The 19,314-nt window shown below is 41.5% G+C and overlaps 1 protein-coding gene and 1 long non-coding RNA gene across 2 annotated transcripts; one reads left to right on the top strand and one right to left on the bottom strand.

The window, feature by feature from the left end:
* Positions 1-6,316: 6,316 nt before the first annotated feature.
* On the bottom strand, positions 6,317-17,138 carry BIRC3 (baculoviral IAP repeat containing 3). Its single transcript, XM_014460777.1, has 8 exons — positions 16,143-17,138; positions 15,958-16,057; positions 14,373-14,451; positions 13,045-13,093; positions 11,208-11,450; positions 7,415-7,669; positions 7,112-7,153; positions 6,317-6,996 (listed from the first exon to the last, which is right to left on the bottom strand). The coding sequence occupies exons 1-8, from the start codon at positions 16,990-16,992 to the stop codon at positions 6,803-6,805; spliced, it is 1,812 nt and encodes a 603-aa protein (XP_014316263.1). The 5' UTR covers positions 16,993-17,138; the 3' UTR covers positions 6,317-6,802.
* Positions 16,764-17,469, top strand: LOC106698129. The gene is made up of 2 exons (XR_002830672.1): positions 16,764-16,884; positions 17,135-17,469. It is a non-coding gene; the product is annotated as an uncharacterized LOC106698129 (long non-coding RNA).
* Positions 17,470-19,314: the final 1,845 nt, after the last annotated feature.

Below are 19,314 nucleotides of genomic sequence, written 5' to 3'. Positions count from 1 at the left end.
TTAAGCTTGCTGCAAAGTTTGAATTATAACATATACTAGAAGCCCAGTGCATGAATTCGTGCACGGGTGGGTTCTGGCCGGCCCACCCAATGGGGCCCATCGGGCCAGGCTGGCAGGGGGGAGGGGCCATGGGCGGTTGGCTGGCCCGCCCTGCCCCTGATCGGGGTGTTGGGGGCTCATTGGGGATCGGGTGGCGGGGAGGGAGGGACCCATTGGGGCCCAGATCAGGCCGATTGGCTGCTGTAGTGCACATCATAGCCACCAGTCGTTCTGGTTGTTCTGCCGTTCTGGTTGCTGGGCTTTTATATTAAACTAGAGGCCCGGTGCACAAAAATTTGTGCACTCGGGGGGGAAGGGGGGTCCCTCAGCCCGGCCTGTGCCCTCTCGCAGTCTGGGACCCCTCAGGAGATAACGACCTGCTGGCTTAGGCCTGCTCCTGGGTGGCAGAGGGCAGGCCCAATCCCTAGGTGCAGCCCCTGGTCGGGCTCAGAGCAGGGCTGACTGGGGAGTTGGGGCGCCGCACCCTGTCATGCACAGAGCAGGGCGGATTGGGAGGTTGCGATGCCACCCTCAGTCACACTCAAGGTAGGGCCGATTGGGGGGTTGGGGCACCGCCCCCTGTCACACTCAAGGCAGGGTCGATGGGGAGGTTGCGGCGCCACCCCCTGTTACGCACAGAGCAGGGCCCATCAGGGGGGTTGGGGCTCCGTACCCTGTCACGCACAGAGCAGGGCCAATCAAGGGGTTGGGCGCTGCCCCCTGTCATGCACAGAGCAGGGCCAGATCAGGGGGTTGGGGAGCTCCCCCCTGTCACGCACAGAGCAGGGCTGATCAGGGGGTTGAGGAGCTCCCCGCTGTCACACACAGAGCAGGGCGGATCAGGGGGTTGGGGCGCTGCACCCTGTCACACTCAGGGCAGGGCCAATGGGGAGGTTATGGCTCTACCCTGTCACACACAGAGCAAGGCCCGTGGTGAGGGGGGGGGGGGGTTGGGGCGCCGCACCCTGTCACACACAGAGCAGGGCCGATCAGGGGGTTGGTGTGCCGCACCCTGTCAAACACAGAGCCGCAGGGCAATCAGGGGATTGGGGAGCTCCCCCCTATCAGGCACAGAGCAGGGCTGATCAGGGGGTTTGGGTGCTGCCCCCTGTCACGCTGATCCCGGTGCTGGGAGCCTCGCTGCTCCGCTGATCCCAGTGCCGGGAGGCATATTACCCTTTTACTATATAGGATAGAGGCCTGGTGCACGGGTGGGGGCTGGCTGGTTTGCCCTAAAGGGTGTCCTGGATCAGGGTGGGGGTCCCCACTGGGGTGCCTGGCCAGTCTCGGTGAGGGGCTGAGGGCTGTTTTCCAGAAGCGGGTGACTGAAGCTCCCAACCGCTCCTTTTTTTCTTTTTTTTTAAATTCTGGGCCAGCTTTAGCTCTGAGGCCTCGCTGCTGAAAACATCGATACAATGTTGCGGTCCGGCTGGCTGAAACCCGGCTGAATGAAAGCCGGTTTCTGGGGTTTTGTTTAGCTTCTTATTTGCAACATAGGACATAGTTGCTTAGAGTTGCAGCTGAGAGGCTGGCAGCGGCAGGCGGGGAACGTTGGAGTTTTCCTTCACTGAAGCAAGCAAGCCTCATGTTCGCTTCCAGCTGCCTGGCTGCCGGCCGCCATCTTGGCTGACAGTTAATTTGCATATACTCACTGATTAGCCAATGAAAAGGGTAGCGGTCGTACGCTAATTACCATGTTTCTCTTTTATTAGTGTAGACTAGTAACCCGGTGCACGAAATTCGTGCACTGGGGTAGGGGGGGGAAAGGGGCCCCTCAGTCTGGCCTTCACCCTCTCCAATCTGAGACCCCTCAAGGGGAATGTCCAACTACCTGTTTGTGCCCACACTTTTAACAGATAACAGCTCCATTGTTGTTTCTTTCTTATGCTTAAAACCATTGGAATTAGTAGGTATTCAAAGTGTGTATACATTTTGGGGGGACACCCTGTATATCTCTAGTCAGCGGTGAAAGAAACCAACAGCAGATTTGGAACCCCCAGACAGGGAACCTCGCTCACTCCCCACATGTCTCCCCACTTCACTTTCCACCTTCGTGGGCAGCAGGAGAATTAACGTTTTCTCTCATTAATTTGGAAAAGCATGTCCTGCATCTCGTAGCTGCACTTGCCTCCATGGGAACAGGGTGCTGGGGTCCAACCCCAGCAGGTCCAGGGGTCCCCAAAGGTGTGGACAGAGTCGGCGAAGAAGGAATGACACGGAGGCAGCATTCAGTTGATCAGCAGCCTAGCCAGGAACTCTAGCCAGGATCTCCAGCCAAGCTCTGTCCAGGATCTCCAGCTAAGTTCTATTGCCAGGTTTTCTAGGTTCTCCAGCTAGGTTCTGTAGCTAGGTTCTCCAGCCAGGTTCTATCCAGGTTCTCCTGCCATGTTCTGTCTAGGTTCTCTAGCCAAGTTCTGTAGCCAAGTTCTGTAGCCAGGTTCTGTCCAGGATCTTTTGCCATGTTCTCTCCCTAGGTTCTCTCTCTAGGTTCTGTCTAGGTTCTTCAGCCAAGTTCTCTTGCTAGGTTCTGTGTCTAGGTTCTGTCTCTAGGTTCTGTCTAGGATCTCCAGCCAAGTCCTGTCTCTAGGTTCTGTCTAGGATCTCCAGCCAAGTCCTGTCTCTAGGTTCTGTCTAGGATCTCCAGCCAAGTCCTGTCTCTAGGTTCTGTCTAGGATCTCCAGCCAAGTCCTGTCTCTAGGTTCTGTTTTCTGCTGTCTTGTTACATCTGTATTTATACCAGTTGATTTTAATCCTATCAATTTCTATTCCAAAAGTTAGGGCGTTTCTTATCTCCATTCCAGGGAGTAAAGATTATGTAGCTCAAGCATGATTGTTTGTAGTTAAAGTGATTAACTACCCGCCTGGCACTTAGTAAGGGTTTTATCCCCTCCCTAACTTCAGGGGAAAATCCCTACCTGGGAAAACAACCTTTCTCGGAGAGGTGACCTTGGTTAAAACACATAGCGCCAAGGTGAGCAAACATATTAAGAACAGTATGCCATATATGCCAGGTCCCTTGAAACAGCAAGGATGGACCGGCTCCCGGCAACAGGGCATCACCACTCCACCCTCTCACTGTCATCTCACAGGCGCCCACCCTCAGCACCCAGAACACCCAGACACTCTCCAAAGGACGTGAGCGCATCAGAGGGGATGTGTGCACATCCTGTGGGGATGTTAGGCATGCTGGGTTGATGGAAGTGCGGTGGAGAGGCGGGGGGAATTTGTGCACGTCTTGGTTTGCTACTGTTGCAGGCGTGGGAGGGTGACAGTGTGCTGGGGGATGTTTGCACGCCAGGGGGGGGGGGGGGGATGTGCCCACCGGAGGCCTCTTGCTTTTGAGATCCGCAAACCCCTGTGACGCGGCCAGGAGGACGTCAGTCTGGCCCTCCACGGTGGCTGTCCCTGTGATCCTGCACCTTCTGGGCCAGGAGGCAGATCTTGCGCAGCCACTCCTGGGCGCTGATGGCCTGCAGGCTCTACGTCAGCTCAGCCTGCAGGCTCTGCTTGGCACACTCACAGCTGTCACCACCGCCATGTGGGGAGTACAGGCCGCCCTCCGCCGGCCTGCCTCCCCTGTTCAGAGGCTCTCTGCACTGTTCACCTGCACAGAGTGACTGGGGCTGGGCGGAAGCCAGGCGTCCTGCCCTGCCCAACCCCGGCCGATCCGCCCCTGTGCGAGCTGCCTCCCCGCTGTAAAGGGTCACGGATCCGGATACCGGATCCGGGTCCCGGGACCGTGCACGGCCTCAAGCGCGGCCCGCCGCCCGGCAGGGTCACAGATCCGTGTCTTGGTCCCGTTGACAGCCTCAAGCATAGCCCCCTGCCCGGCAGGGTCACAGATCCGTGTCCCGGGACCGCGGACAGCCTCAAGCACTGCCCTCCGCCTGGCAGGGTCACAGATCCGGGTCCCGGACTGCAGACAGCCTCCCGTGGTGCCCCCCGCCCGGCAGGGTCACAGATCCGGGTCCCGGGACCGTGAACAGCCTCCCGTGCTGCCCTTGCCCGGCAGGGTCACAGATCTGGGTCCCGGGACTGCAGACAGCCTCCCGCGGTGCCCCCGGCCACTAGGTCACGGATCCGGGTCCCAGACTGCGGACAGCTCAAGCACTGCCCCCCGCCCGGCAGGGTCACAGATCCTGGTCCCCAGGACCGTGGACAGCCTTAGCTGCTGCCGCCCCCCTTCAATAGCAAATAGCCGCCATCTTGTTGCTTCAGGGTGGGGGTTCCCACTGGGTGCCTGGCCAGCCTGGATGAGGGGATGATGGCTGTTTGCAGCTGGTCACACCCCCTTCAGGTGGGGGTCCCCACTGGGGTGCCTGGCCAGTCTCGGTGAGGCGCTGAGGGCCGTTTTCAGGCTGGCGGGCAACTGAAGCTCCCAACCTCTCCTTTTTTTCTTTTTTTTTATTCTGGGATTTATTTACCTTCTATGGCTGTCACTGGAGCTGAGAGCCGTCTTTAGCTCTGAGGCTCGGCTCCAGCTCTGAGACCTCGGCTGCTGAAAGCGGGTACTGGGGTTTGTTTGGGTTCTATAATTGTAACACTGTTGCGGTCCTGCTGGCTGTAGCCCTGCTGGCTGAGGCCCTGCTGGCTGAAAGCAGGTTTCTGGAGTTTGTTTAGCTTCTATACTTGCAACAATGTTTCTTAAACTGCAAGCTCAGAGGCCGGCAAGGCAGGGCGGGGAACATTGGCTTCCTCCGTCACTGGAGCAAGCAAGCCTCCTGTTCGCTTCAAGCTGCCTAGCTGCTGGCCACCATCTTGGTTGACAGTTAATTTGCATATCGCCCTGATTAGCCAATGGGAAGGGTAGCGGAGGTACGGCTAATTACCATGTTTCTCTATTATTAGATAGGATGATCTGCCCAATTCTGAGACCTGAAGGTCAGGTTGGATGGGGAGTGAAGGTGGAGAGACTCAAATGAGTTACCACACATCAATCAGCCAAAAATGGAACTACCAGTATTAGCTATAGTGATTTATTTTTTCCAAAACAAAATTTCAATTTAACTAATACTTAGGGAAATAACAAAATATTTGATTAGTAAGTTGGTTATGTTAATTATAGATTACTAAAATGAGAAATGAACAAGAGTTTTACAAAAGGGAGATAGGAAAGTTCAAATATTATGTGTAGTATGCAATAAGAACCAGATAAAAAATAGGTGTTGCAAAAGACATGTACTATCCTATAGCTGAGTTACAGATCACCTAAGCAATATTACAATACAGGCTAGTACCCCAGGAGAACCATTTAGTTAGCATGTCGCTAACCAACTGAACCTTTGAACTGAGAGGCAAAATCAGTGACATCCCAAAGAAGTAGTCTCCTAGTGTCAGAATAAGGAGATGGATTCTCTCCCCCTTGCTTGGTTCCTAATCTTCCTCTGTGCAACCCTAGCAAACATCTAGAACTGGTTTTGCTAATTGGCCTTTGCTTATCCCCCCAAAAGTATTCCCCACTATAGAGTTACTTCTGGTTTTAAAGACCTAATAACATAGGAAACAAAGGATAGAGAATTACCCTTTGAATGTGGTACCAAAAAGAAATGCATAGGAGGAAATTCTGCTGCACTGACAGTATAGAACATATTTATTTACCTGTTGGTTCCAGGGGCTGCTACCCAGTGTACTTTCTAAGTCCTAGAATTAATACCAAAGTGGTAAGAATAAAACGAGGGACTTTTCCCAATGGATAGGGTTGGCACAAGACTTCCTGACTGAATCAATAGACAAATGAATAAACAAACACTGAAATGATTGTTTGATTTCATATCAGACATCCCATTGAATCCCATAAATTAAAGCCAGGTGTGCTCTACAAGTGTAAATGATGGAACACCTTGAAGAAAGGGACCTAAACTATCCTATATAATAAAAGGCTAATATGCAAATCAAACGGCAGAATGACCGGTTGCTATGATGTGCACTGACCACCAGGGGGCAGACGCTCAATGCAGGAGCTGCCCCCAGTGGCCAATGTGCTCCCACAGGGGGAGCACCGCTCAGCCAGAAGCCAGGCTCATGGCTGGTGAGCGTAGTGGTGGTGGCAAGAGCCTCTCCCGCCTCTGTGGCAGCACTAAAGATGTCCAACTGATGGCTTAGGCGGTGCAGGCGGGCTGTGAGAGGGTGCAGGCGGGCTGAGGGACCCCTCACCAAGTGCACAAATGTTGTGCACTGGGCCTCTAGTAATTCAATATTGAAGAGGTTTTAAGTTGGTAAGGAAGGAGCCTAGGAATGCCTAAGTTATCCGATACCATAGAAATAAAAATGTTAAGAATAAGAGTAATTCTGATTGCTTTATTAAAACGTTTCTCACATAGTTCTTTACAAAAACACCATGTCTATAAAAGGTTACTCAACAAATATCAAAACCTTCCATGTATAGGACACTTATCAAAAAAGACAGAGGATCCATGTTCTTGGTTCTTAATATAACTCCGAAATATTTAAAATTCTGAAAGGTTAATTAACAAATCTTAAATTTTACTTCACTTACAATTTCAGTAGTGCTGAATTTGATTTAGTATTGTACTTGTAGTGCTATCCCTATTTTTTTGTTCACAAGAAAAGAAGCATATCATTCTCTTGCTATCTGAAATATGTTTATATGGTTTAGCTGTATGTTTACATAAATATATTTATACTTGTGTAAAACAAAATTTTCTGAGTTGTAAATAAATTTTAAAAAATAAGTAAACTAAAGCAATATAAAAGTTAAAATTACAATACATTTAACCCATAATGCCAAAATTTTGGATCATCTTCATGAAAGAAATGTACGAACTGTACCCTTGATTGTACCTCTACAAATAGGACATTTTCTTAGAGAAGGGGCACAATCTTTGCATACTACTAGATGACCACACGGAATAAACACTATGGAAACTTCTTTGTCCATACACACTTTGCATGTTCTTTCTTCTTGTAGTCTCCTCAATTGTTCTTCTATTGGTAAGTCTAAGAAGAGAAATAAATTTTTAATAAAAGGCAATTTGGTGCTTCTCTCCCAATGAAAAGCCAAGAAAATAAAAATAATGTTTTCTGCTGGCTTAAATCATTAATACTATTTTACCTGAAACATTTTCTGTGGGAACATACTTTATGTCCTGTTGCACTAAGGAGGAAAAGAAAAAAGCATTACTAGGGCAAGTAAGGTCAGTATTTAGTCACAGAATACATATTTTTAAAGTAACAGTTTAGACTCCAGCCAAATGCTAGAAATAATTGTCATCATGTCAAGGCAACAAAAGTCTTTAGTCTTTTGTGCAATTAATAGTTTATATATTTGATTGGATTTTTTCAATAATCACAATTATTAATAAGCATATTTTCCATTGATCTAGAAAGTTCTCAAAAGTAATTTTCTAGCACTCACCAAATAGACGCTTGTATAACGTGGGGTCATTTTCTTGTAGAGAGTTTCTGAATACGGTGGCTGCAAAATTTCCTTTTACTATAATAGTATCAATCAGTTCTCTTGCTTGCAGAGTTGTCTGCGTTTTCAGTCTAATAATATCATGTTCTTGTTCATGAATCACTCCGGCAATTAGTAGACTATCCAGGATTGGAACCACACAAGTCAAATGTTGAGAAAGTGCCATCCTGTTCTTCCGGATATATGACAGATCATCTTTGTGAAAAAGAACACAAACATGTTCAATCTCTGTTCACAAACTTCCTTCCACACCTACACATATAACTGAATGAAAAAAATGACCATAATTCATAATCAGGCATTAAAGTTGACTGCTAGGTTTGGAGGTACCCAACCCCCTGTGCCTAATAACAATGTTACGGACTAACACTTACTGAGCACTGTGGTAAGCCCTGAGAGTGTATTTACTCATTTCATCTTCACAACAGCCCTTTGAGGTAGATACTAGTATTTTAATTTAACAGATGAGAAAACAGAGGTACAATGTGGCAAGTAAATTACTTGAGGACACACAACTAGCAAAAGTCAAACCAAGGCAGTCTGGCATCATAGTCTGTGCTCTCAACCATTTGGCAATACTGCTATAAAATACAATTTAGAACCTAATAAAATTGAAATTTCTATTTAACCTAGTCAAACTGGGGGAAAAATAAGATAGTTAAAATGATAGAATATTTTTCTTAAATTACATTTACGCATAAAATTCCTTTAAATTTCCATTTTAAGATGAAATTTTTAGTTATTTTCCTAAATTAGACATGATATTGCCATTACCTAAATATTTTGCAGTAAAGGGAAAGACATTAAGAGCATTTTGAAAACTAAATGCTACTTGTCAATGACACATTCCTGTCATTTAGGATCACTGTGTTCTCTGAGATCTAGATTTTTTTATCTACTGGTGAAATGTTTCCTATTTTGAAGCTCTGAAATTTTATTATCTTTTATTCTAAATTTAATAATTATCATATAGTTTTACCATGATCCATAAAGCTATTTCTATGAAGTAACTAATAACAGAAGTTTGGTTGTCTAAAGAAGTATTTGGGAGAGATTTCTAGATTTTAGAAGCACTGACTTTGTCAAGTAAAAGGACATAAAAATAGAACAATGTAATAAATAATAAAATACAGGGTTTAGTAAAAAAGTCAAGGTTAGAGATATACATTTTCAAGATAATTGAAGCTCTGAGAATAAATGAGAATTGAAGCTCTGAGAATAAATAAAAGATCTGAGAATAAACCTAGAGCAGTATCTGGCACAAGATCAATGCTCCAAAAATATAGATTGAACAAATGAACAACCAAGCCTTAGTAATTTAAAGAGCAATGGGAACAAAGAAGTAATAGAGGGGGAGAAGAATTAGAACTTAATTTATTCTGTTAAAGTATCTATGTTAGAGAAATAGTGATATATTAAAAATAAAGATATAATTTACAACTTGATGTTGAAGTATATTAGTTTTTCAATCTAAGATTAATGTTTCTAATTTCATGTTATTTAACCTAATGTAATCAATTTTCTGAAATTCTTAAGATGTCTAAAATTGGATTGCTAGTGGCTGTATGAAAAAGTCTCATTTCAAAGTCATAGATTCTATTCTGGCTTCTAAGGTGAAAATACTTTAGAGGCATTTTATTCTCTTATTCTGGAAAAATATCCTTAATTTCCTCTTTATTTACACACCTGTCAAGAAATTACCCACTGTTCTCAGTAAACTTTAAAATAATCAGTAACCTAAATGGAAGTATTTTCATTCACTCATTCAAAGAACATTTCTTGAATGCAGACACTATGTGGGTAGTGTGGGTATAATGTTGAGCATGAGAAGGGATCTTTTTGACAATGCATATTATTGTATACTAGAGGCCTGATGCATGAAATTCGTGCACAGGTAGGGTCCCTAGGCCTGGCCATTGATCAGGGCCAATCGGAGCCTTCTGGCTGCCAGCCGGGGCCTTCCTTCATTCTTCACTGTCCCCTGGTGGTCAGCACACATCATAGCAAGTGATAGAACTCCCAGTCGAACTCCCGCAGGGACACTTTGCATATTACTAGCCATATATATATATATTGTTTAATTAGGGTTATAGCTGGAGACTTTGTTGATTTTCTTCAGAGGAAACATAAGTATTTTATAGCTGGATGGCTTTAGACTTCATGGAGTCTATAAACAATTGTGGAAATGAATGTTCTCTTCTTTGAGCAATTGTTCACTGATGACCAATAGCCAAACTGAGAAGACTACAGGAAGGACTTGCAGCCTGATCTTCACTTCATAATGAAAAAGAGAACTTGAGTAGGGTGGGCAAAGATGAACTTGGACTATTTTGCTGCTGAATTGGTGTGTAAGACTATAACTCACACTTTGGTAAATAAATAATGCTGTATTACCATAGTCTGATATGTTTGCCTAGGTTAGCCAGAAGGCAAAGCCACCTTAGTGGGCAAGAGTAGGTTTATTCAGGAATGGAGTAAACAATCTCACTGTCAATCATCCTGGGAAGAACTAGATCCCAGATGGCCTTGGGAATAAGAATAAGGGGCAACCTCTTTTCTCCTTCTGGGCTTAGTGGATATTTGGGAACCTGAGTCTTGATTAGGGAAAACATGCTTTCCTGGTCATTAGTATAAACTGGCCAGAGCTATGCAGAGATAAACCAAAAGCTAGGAAGAGAGATTTGTGAGGATGAGCCATTTGGGCCATGGTGCTCTTCTGTTATCCCTAAATCTCCAGGAAGAGCTTGTTAAAAGTTGCAGTCTGTTTTTAGCTATGTTGAAAGGACTCTCAGAACTGGTCCGTGCTTGGGGAAGAGTGGCAAAGGAGAGATCATCTCTTTGTCTAGGCCACAGTGATGGGAGCAATGAGAGCAACCAGTTGAGACCGGACATGCTCTGAGGAAGAGTTTTGGTAAAAGGCAATATAGTAAAGGCAATAGAGTAGCAGACAAAGCTAGTATGGAAGGACATGGGTAAGTTATCTCGAGAGAATGTGAAACAGTACCTATCTTAGGACTCCCCTAAATACTAGACGGACACTAGGAAGGGAAATTCAGCTCTTGTACAGGCAGGTAGGAGACTTCATCATAATTTGTACATTAATTTATAGTCATAGGCTAAAACATACTGTTATGCCGATATTAAAATTAATAATTGTTACTGATCCCATTCCAATTTAAAGCAAGCAACTGGCCTGGGGTTAAAAGCATGCCAAGAATTACATGCACAATCAACTACCCAGAATCCTATCTAATAAAAGAGTGATATGTAAATTAGCCATCACTCTGCGACAAAGATGGCAGCGCCCATAATGGCAGTGTTGCCCTGGCAATGTGAGCCCAGCATCCGTGCCCAGCCGCACAGAGAGAAGGGAGGGGAGGGGCCCCGGCCGCACAGAGGGAGGGGAGGGGCCTTGGGCCAGAGGCCAGGGCAAGGGATGCTGGCATCGTTGCAGGCCAGGCTGAGGGACCCCACCCCCCGTGCACGAATTTCGTGCACCAGGCCTTTAGTAAAAATATAAATTAAGAAAAAGCAGGGGGAAAAATGCTCTCATTAAGTATATGCATTTCAATTTACTAAGCAATTCAAATATATTTTAATGTGAAGAAATTTTTCAGAATACTAATCATAAGAAAAATCTGATTGAATTGACTATGAGTGTATTTTCAATAACTTATATGCAGTGACATCAAATTCTTATGGAAACAGAGACTGTACTAACAAATATGCGTACCTGATTCTTCTTCCTCAGTTGCTCTTTCTTTCTCCTCTTCCCTTATTTCATCTTCAGCATAAAGTAAATCTAATACAAGATCACTGACGATTTTATAATTCTCCCCAGTTGTTAGAATTTTACTCTGAACTGTCTGTTTTACCAGCCTTCTACTGAAGCCCATGTCCAAGGCAGCTGTAACCACAGGTGTATTCATCATGACTGCATCTTCCGAATGGTTTTCTCCAGGTCCATAATGAATAACTATGGAATAAAGAATTTAACACATATTGGGATAATCTGTATTTTTTTAAATTAAAAGTTATTACAATTTCAAAAACATAAAGCCCAAGAAACATAAAGGTACTATTTTGTATTAACTTTGTTAAATTTAAAATAATGATAAGTACGTTTGGTCACTAAAATAAGAATATGGAATATTGTATTCAGATACAAAATATGCATTATCCAGCATAACTATGAGTATGAGAAGGTGATGGAATGTTGGGGGTCACCCCAAGCAGAACAGAGGTCCTTTTTTCCCATGTTGAATGAACAAATGAGCTTTCTAAATCAAATATGTTTCACATATTCCCAAAAGAGGCCATTGTCATCGCTCACCTTTATTACTGCAATGGCCTCTTTCAGTATTGCTCCCATCTAGTTCATTCTCAACATTGCAGCCAGAGTGACATTTTAAAAACAGAAATCTGATTGTGTCACACTCCTTAAATTCCAACAATTCTACTGCCCTTAGGATTGTGGCGTGTAAGACCTCACACCATCTCTGGACCCTGTTTACTTCTTCATCCTCACCTCTCGCCATTTGTTCATTTGCACAATACACTCTAGCCCAGGAGCTGCAAACTGATGGATTTCTCACCATTTCCTCATTTGTATTCTGTACCCTAGTCCAGAAGTCACAAATTCTGCCTGCAGTGCTGACTACTCTTACTGCTGACCTGATTCATTTATCTGTTTGCAAGTCCTACTTCTGGCCATACAAAGTTTTGTTCAGTTCTTCAAATGTGCCTGTTCTCTTTTGTCTATGAAGTCTTTCTGCCTGGAATATTCTTTCTTCCCTTTGTCACTTGGTTAACTCCTATTGGTCCCTGTGATTCTATGATAAGACCAATACGTCCTCTCATCTGAAGCCTTTTCTGATCTTTCCTCAGGCACTCTCAGAACACACTTACCCTTTCCCACCACATCCCTCTCTCCTATCTATGTATTTGTCTGTCTCCCTTTGCCTATTAGCTCATGAGAACAGGAGTTATGTTTATCCTGTTCTCTAGCCTAACCTCAGAAGAGCAGATACACAATAAATATTCATTGACTTTAATTGAACACTAGATAGTAGAATAGAAGCGCTTGTTCCAATATAGGCTCTGTCACCTTTATGTTTAAGGTGATGGACAGATCACGTAACCTCTCTGAGCCTCGGAGTCCCTATTTGACAATAAATAATATTTTCTACCCTCTCCATTTCATGGAAAGAATATGTGAGCAAGCTAATGTTACAGTGCATCTGTTCCCACCCTGGTCTGAGAACAAGGGTTAGGCTGGATGTATGTAGTTTGTTAAAACAACAGATGCTCAAGCCCTGCCCTTAGATAACTATGATTTAATCCAGTAGGTTTGAAATGGAGACTAGAAATCTGTAATATTTTTTAAAGTTCCTTAGGCAATTATGATATGCCCTAAAGTTTGAGAAATACCAGCTTAATGTATTTGAAAATGTACTGTAAATTATAAATCATACCACAAATATACGTATATTATAACTATTATCAAATTTCTATCGTAACAGTACCAAGTGGTTCTATTTAAATGTGGCAATTATTATCATTGTACATACTTGGTAACTCTGCATTTTCATCTTCTGGATTCTCTGAAGTAGATAACAGCTACAGGGGGGAAAAGGTATAAAATTAAAATATAAATCTTATCCTGTCCATTGCAACAAAAATAAATCAAGAGGCCTATTTTATTCAACTTACTGACTTGTTTATTGGCAAAATAATTTTTATATCAAAAGCACTATTTTCAGCAGTAATTTCCTAAGCCATAAACTAATAGCATTTCTTTGGGTATGTGTGTGTATATATTAACATATAAATTCTATTTTTATTAAGGCAGGAGAAGGGCTAGATCTTTTCAGTGATCTACGACAATCATTGTTTGCCTTTCATCCCAAATATCAGACATTTCCTGGATCACCCTTTGGGATAAGTTGGACCCTATATCAGTTCCATTTGCTATGCTTAGAAAGTGTTTGGTCCTCAACACTACTATATAAATTCTTTTTAAAAAATATATTTTTATTGATTTCAGAGAGGAAGGGAGAGGGAGTAGGAGAGAGAGATAGAAACATCAATGATGAGAGAATCACTGACTGGCTGCTTCCTGTATGCCTCACACTGGGGATCGAGCCTGCAACCTGGGAATGTGCCCTGACCGAGAATCGAACCAGGACTCGAACCGGGACGTCTTGGTTCATAGGTCGATGCTCAACCACTGAGCCACACCAGCTGGGCTATATAAATTCTTATTTGCTTTTCCAGGAAGATTAGAAAGAGGAATACAATTCTCTTTCTCAAATCTTTTTAAGAAAAATTAATATAGTAAACCATTATAATTCTACCATCCCCTCCACCCATTTTTTTTTCCTCAAATTTTATTGCAACTTCCTTAGAAAAATGCTTAGAGAGAAATATAACTTAAATATTATTTTTCAGGAGGTTTCTAATTCTGAATCTGTTTTTATCCTAAAAATAGTACTCTAAGATCATGCTGGGTGTTGTAAAAAAGAAAACTTTTTTTTTTTTTTTGGTAATTCTTACCCAAGGACATTTTTTCCATTTATTTTTAGAGAGTGGACGGGATGGAGGGAGGGGAAGAAAGAAGAAGAGAGAGGAGGAGAAAGGAGAGAGAGAGAGAAATATCGATGTCGATCGATGGAACCAGGGATCGAACTTGCAACTTAGGTACATGCCCTTCCCTGGGAATCCAACTGGAGACCCTTAGGTGGGTGGGTGGGCACTCTAACCACTGAGCACACCGGCCAGGGCAGAAAATGTATTTTTAAAGCAAGTCTTGCCTTTGTAGTAAAATACTACTCTCTAATTATTATAAAATATTTTATCTGTTGTTAACCAACGATTAAAAAACTAATAAAGTCCCTACCTGTTCAAGTAGATGAGGGTAATTGGCTTGAACTCGACTGATGAACTCTTGTCCTTTAACTCGTATCAAGTACTCACACCTAAAATGTAAGCAAAATTAAGTTTGAGGAGTTATTTGAATCTGGCCGTTTGTAGACTGCTACACATTTTAAATTAACACAGATATGCATATAACCATTTGACTAATCATGCAGCATATGCGAAGTGTTAAGAGACACTGCAAAGGCGAGATGATGTAAGCAAGAAGGCTGTAACTGGTAATACTGTTCATAAATTAGCTTTATATGCTTAAAAGATGAAAATCTACAAAGGGGGACAAGAAGAAAGAATGAGGAAGCTAAACATTTTCTATTAAGTCAGATATTCACAAGTTTGACATTTCCTAGCTAATACACATCCATTGTCAAATTTAAGTACAAAATTAATTCATGACACTACCAAAGCAAATTTACCGTTCTTTTTACATATTCACAAAAAGAAGCACTTTTTAAGACATCTATGTAAAGTATTCTTTATCCCTTCATAATTTTTGAAATCTGAAATATTTGGGGAGCACTATGTTGCTGCAAATGAAGATACAGTTTTATATTTTAAAAAAGCATATGTAATGAAAAGAAGTTAGGATATCAAGTTTAGTAATCACCATTAAATATACTAAAAGTTTTGACCATGAAAAATATAATTATAGCCACCTGATTTTAATAAAAAAGGAGAGTGTAAACAAGTATGGAATAATCAAAAGTATAAGACATGACAATAAAAAGCTAAGTAGTGATCAAAAAGCTAGATTTGATGGGTATTCTGCTCTGTTTCTTTTTATCCATAGTACTTATTACCTTCCAACATGCTACATAACTTCTTTATTAAGGAGTTATGTAGCATGTAAAATCAGTATGAAACCATAAGTCTTGGTTTTGTCCCACTGAGTATTTTAAGTGCCCAGAACAATGCCTGGCAATAGATGGTTGATTAATATTATTGAATGTTGAATGAATGAAAATATGTCCAAGATATAAAATTGATTGAAAAAAAGCCTCAAAACAATATCTATAATATATAATTCATGTAGAGAAATTATATACATTTATCTATATACAGAATGTCCCAAAACACTTCAACAGTTGATAGCTCAATTTTGAAAATGAAATGTGTTTTAATAAACACTGCTTTTATAATTATTCAAAGAGTATACATTTTGGGGGGACACCCTATATGTACATAGGCGTAAAGAGATTTTGGAGGATGTTCACTAAAATGGTAGCTGTAGCCATCTTTAGGTTGTGAGTTCTGGGCATTTTAAATTTTTTGTCTCTGTACTTGTTTATAACATGTGATTTTGGTTTTATAATGAGCATATATTAAAATATATACTAATTATACAAAAAATCCTAAATTTATTTCTCCTTTGTCTTAAATTTCCATCAAAATATTTTAAGTAATTATTTTTCTGAGCAATGCATCCTAAATTTATTCACAAATGTATGTCTGAAACAAAGAATCAACTAATGGCTGACTACAAGGTAAACACATATAACCTATCTCATAATAATCACACACATTTGCAAAGAGAATTTCAAAACAATTACCTTGGAAACCATTTGGCATGTTGTACCCAGGGGTCATCTCCAGATTCCCAACACCTCAGTCCACCATCACAGCAAAAGCATTTGACATCATCATTGTGACCTAAAATTGATGTTGGACCAAAACTTGTCATTTGCCCACTGAAATGCATAAAACATTTTGAATTTTTTTAGATTAAGTTTCTTACCCATATAATAAAAACCTGCACTTGCAAGCTGCTTAGGATGAACTCCAACACTAGAGGGCCAGTTACAGAATGTTCTGAAACGGGCGGCCTGTGTCTGCATGCTCAGATTAGAAACACTGTATCTTGAAGTGTCTTGAGGCCGACTTTCTAAAAACGGGCAGTGGGGGAAATGTCTCAGGTGTTCCGACATAGCATCATCCTTTGGTTCCCAGTTGCTCAGTTTTCCACCACAGGCAAAGCAAGCCACTCTGTCTCCAGGTCCTATGTAGTAAAAACCCGCTTTTGCCAGATCGGTTGGCGACAGGAAGGTCAATGGCCACGTCTGGAAAGTAAGTAACCTGGCGTGTTCCGTATTCATTATGCAGTGGTTGGGACTTCTCAAGGCAGACACATCGTGATTTGGTTCTGAGTTCACAGGACTTGAGGGGAAGCTGGAATAAGAGCCACTGAAATAACCACTGTTTTCTGAACTTGGAAATACTGAATGTGTGGAATTTGTTCCCGAAGAAGGCAAATTAAGCGGAGAGGTGGCTCCCGAAATGTTACCTGAATTTAGTTTCTGAAGAAAGACACAGCTAGGGTACAACTTTTTATGCTTTTCAATCGGTTTGTCTCCTTGTTTCCAGTTATCCAGCATCAGGCCACAGCAGAAGCATTTGACCTTGTCATTCACACCCGTGTAATAAAAACCAGCCCGAGCAAGACTCCTTTCGGACACAAGAACACCAGCGGGGAAAGTCGAGTACGTAGACATTCGGTATAGTTCACAGGAAAAGTCATACTTCATTTCAGACATGTTGGCGCTTTTCATCAGCTTTGATAAGAATTCGCTGTTTTCTACGAGGTTCATAAAGAAATGGATGGGGAGGAAAAGGGACTAGCCTTTCTCTAGGGAGGTAGTTTTGTGCATGGCTTTGATTTTTCTAGTTTTAGTTCTAGGTTGAACACCTAGAATGAAAATATTTTGTTCTTTTTTTCTCCTCTGTCTTCAGGGTTTCAGCACAGGGAGATCAAAATCCTGCATTGACACATCTTAAGGAACAATTATGCATAACAGCACCTTTGTATGAGCATACAATGTAAGCATGACGCCCTATAGTACCTTGTGATGAAAATGCAAAGCCTTCGTAAGTGTAGAGAGCTTTGGGTCAGCAAGATGCCATCTAGTGTCGGGCACTTCAACAGGCAGGTCAGTGCACTAGAAGAACGCTTCAGTGACGTTCAGCCAGCCTAACGATAAAACGTCTGACTCACACAGCTAGCTTGCTCCCATGGTGGAAAGTTATGCTGGATAAGTGCTCTACAGAAAATAAATACTCTAACTATGTTTGTTTTGCTTTATTTAGATTGTGAAATTTGGTGGTGGGGGGCGGTAGAAAGCATAAGAGAAAAAGAATGCATACCATAGTTCACTGATTCTAAGATGCATGTTTTAATATCTGTTATAGAGAGGTATCTTAAAATTAATGCCATAGCATATTTTAATTAGCAGCATTTTTATTTCTTAGAGGTACATAAAATTATAGTATACCTTATAATTGGTGACATCTTAGATTCAATGACATATAGTATATCCCAAATCTTGCTCAGATTAAGTAATTTTTCTTCCTACAATCATTTTAATAGGGAGAACAAAGCAATCCAAACTTTTCTTCCAGATAGAGCTTAAGTCGTAACAGAATTAACTGATACATCTTAAGGCATGGTTTTAAAATTTATTAAAGAATAATTATTTCTCATAAATAGTCAGGAACCTGGTTGCTTTGCAATAGCGATACCATTAGATCTTACTTGGCAAATTAGACATTCTATTTTATTTGCTCAATGGGTCTCCTAAATTCAGCTTCATGCTGTTGAGAGCCAACATCAAATCTTCTACTCTGATAGTGGATTTAGTTTTAAGACAACCAAAAGGGCCAAGTCTATAGGTTACGATGGATAGCCAAATACAAATATGGCGTGGTCAGAAAATATTCCACAGATAGCATACCTTGAACTGGAATTTATCAAGACAAAATAATAATAAATTTACTTTGTCACATCCACTCCTTTTGAACAGCAGAGACCGAAAAACTCAGAATATCTCAATTATGACTAGCTACTAGTGAATAGGTTCTGCATCAATAATATCAGCAATGACCAATAAACAAATCATCATGGTTTTTCTAGCAGTGATTTGTAAGCATGGTTTCCTGTTGGGATCTTTCTTTTCTTTCTTTTGTTTTTGTTTTTTGTTTTTATACTGGGATTTTCCACTGCAGACTTTAATGCTTTATTTCCAGGTGGCAAAACACACACACACACAAAAAAACATATCTCAAAGGTGAGTTATTGTATCTAATTTTAGTTTTTCACTGGTCAAAAATTTTACACATTGTTATAACACCTTCTTGGGGTTTATTATTGTCTCTGTGTAAATTTTACTTCTGAATAAGGTTGTTCCTTTATCAAAATGTAACCATCTAGCCATCATTCTTATTCTTATCAATCTCAGAGATAACAGCCCATTTGAACAAACTAAAATACCAATAGTCTTATCAATGGTTAGAGAATTTATTCACCAATCATCAAGTTCATCTTTCCTACTTTGTCTAAATTTCTTGTACTTATCAAAAAGTTTTGTTCTTGACATTTCTTTGTCATTGTAGAAGTCTTTAAACATGTCAAAGTTCTTGTTTGCATATTTCTCTAATTTAACAGAGGGTTGAATATTAACTCTTTGTTCTAGATAACTGTCATTCATTTCTAAATCTTTAACAAACATAGGTACTTTTTTTCTATTCTACACAGCAGCTAGATTGCTCAGCCAATTTTGAAGAGTACTTCAACAATGTGTCCCAAGTAAAATCACTTCTCCACAGTCAAATTAAAAAAACTCAATATTACTTTATAGTTATACCTCACATAACTAGATCATATTTTTAAAATGATAACATTCTTTGGATGCCACAAACTCTAATTAACTACTTAATTTGTTTATTCATGCACAAAACTACCTCCCAGAGATTAGACTAAGTCCCTTTAAGGATTTTAGGTCTCCATGATGAGCTGTTTTGAGTTACAGAAAAAAAATGGAAAAAATCTAAAAGAAGTAAAACAGTTTGCTTCCTTTGTAAAACCTGTTTAAAAAGAGAGAGAGAGAGAAAGAGAGTTTTAAAAGTCAAATAATTCA

Source organism: Myotis lucifugus, unplaced genomic scaffold, assembly GCF_000147115.1.
Source record: "Myotis lucifugus unplaced genomic scaffold, Myoluc2.0 scaffold_139, whole genome shotgun sequence".
NCBI classification, from domain to species: Eukaryota; Metazoa; Chordata; class Mammalia; order Chiroptera; family Vespertilionidae; genus Myotis; species Myotis lucifugus.
This window is presented reverse-complemented; position numbering and strand designations above follow the sequence as displayed.

Excerpts from the sequence above, each read along its gene's own strand:
- BIRC3 (XM_014460777.1), bottom strand. The coding sequence starts at position 16,992 with ATGAACCTCGTAGAAAACAGCGAATTCTTATCAAAGCTGATGAAAAGC. Across the intron at positions 13,094-14,372 it reads ACCCTCATCTACTTGAACAG|CTGTTATCTACTTCAGAGAA; the intron begins GTAGGGACTTTA and ends TCCCCCCTGTAG. Across the intron at positions 6,997-7,111 it reads TCCCACAGAAAATGTTTCAG|ACTTACCAATAGAAGAACAA; the intron begins GTAAAATAGTAT and ends TTCTCTTCTTAG.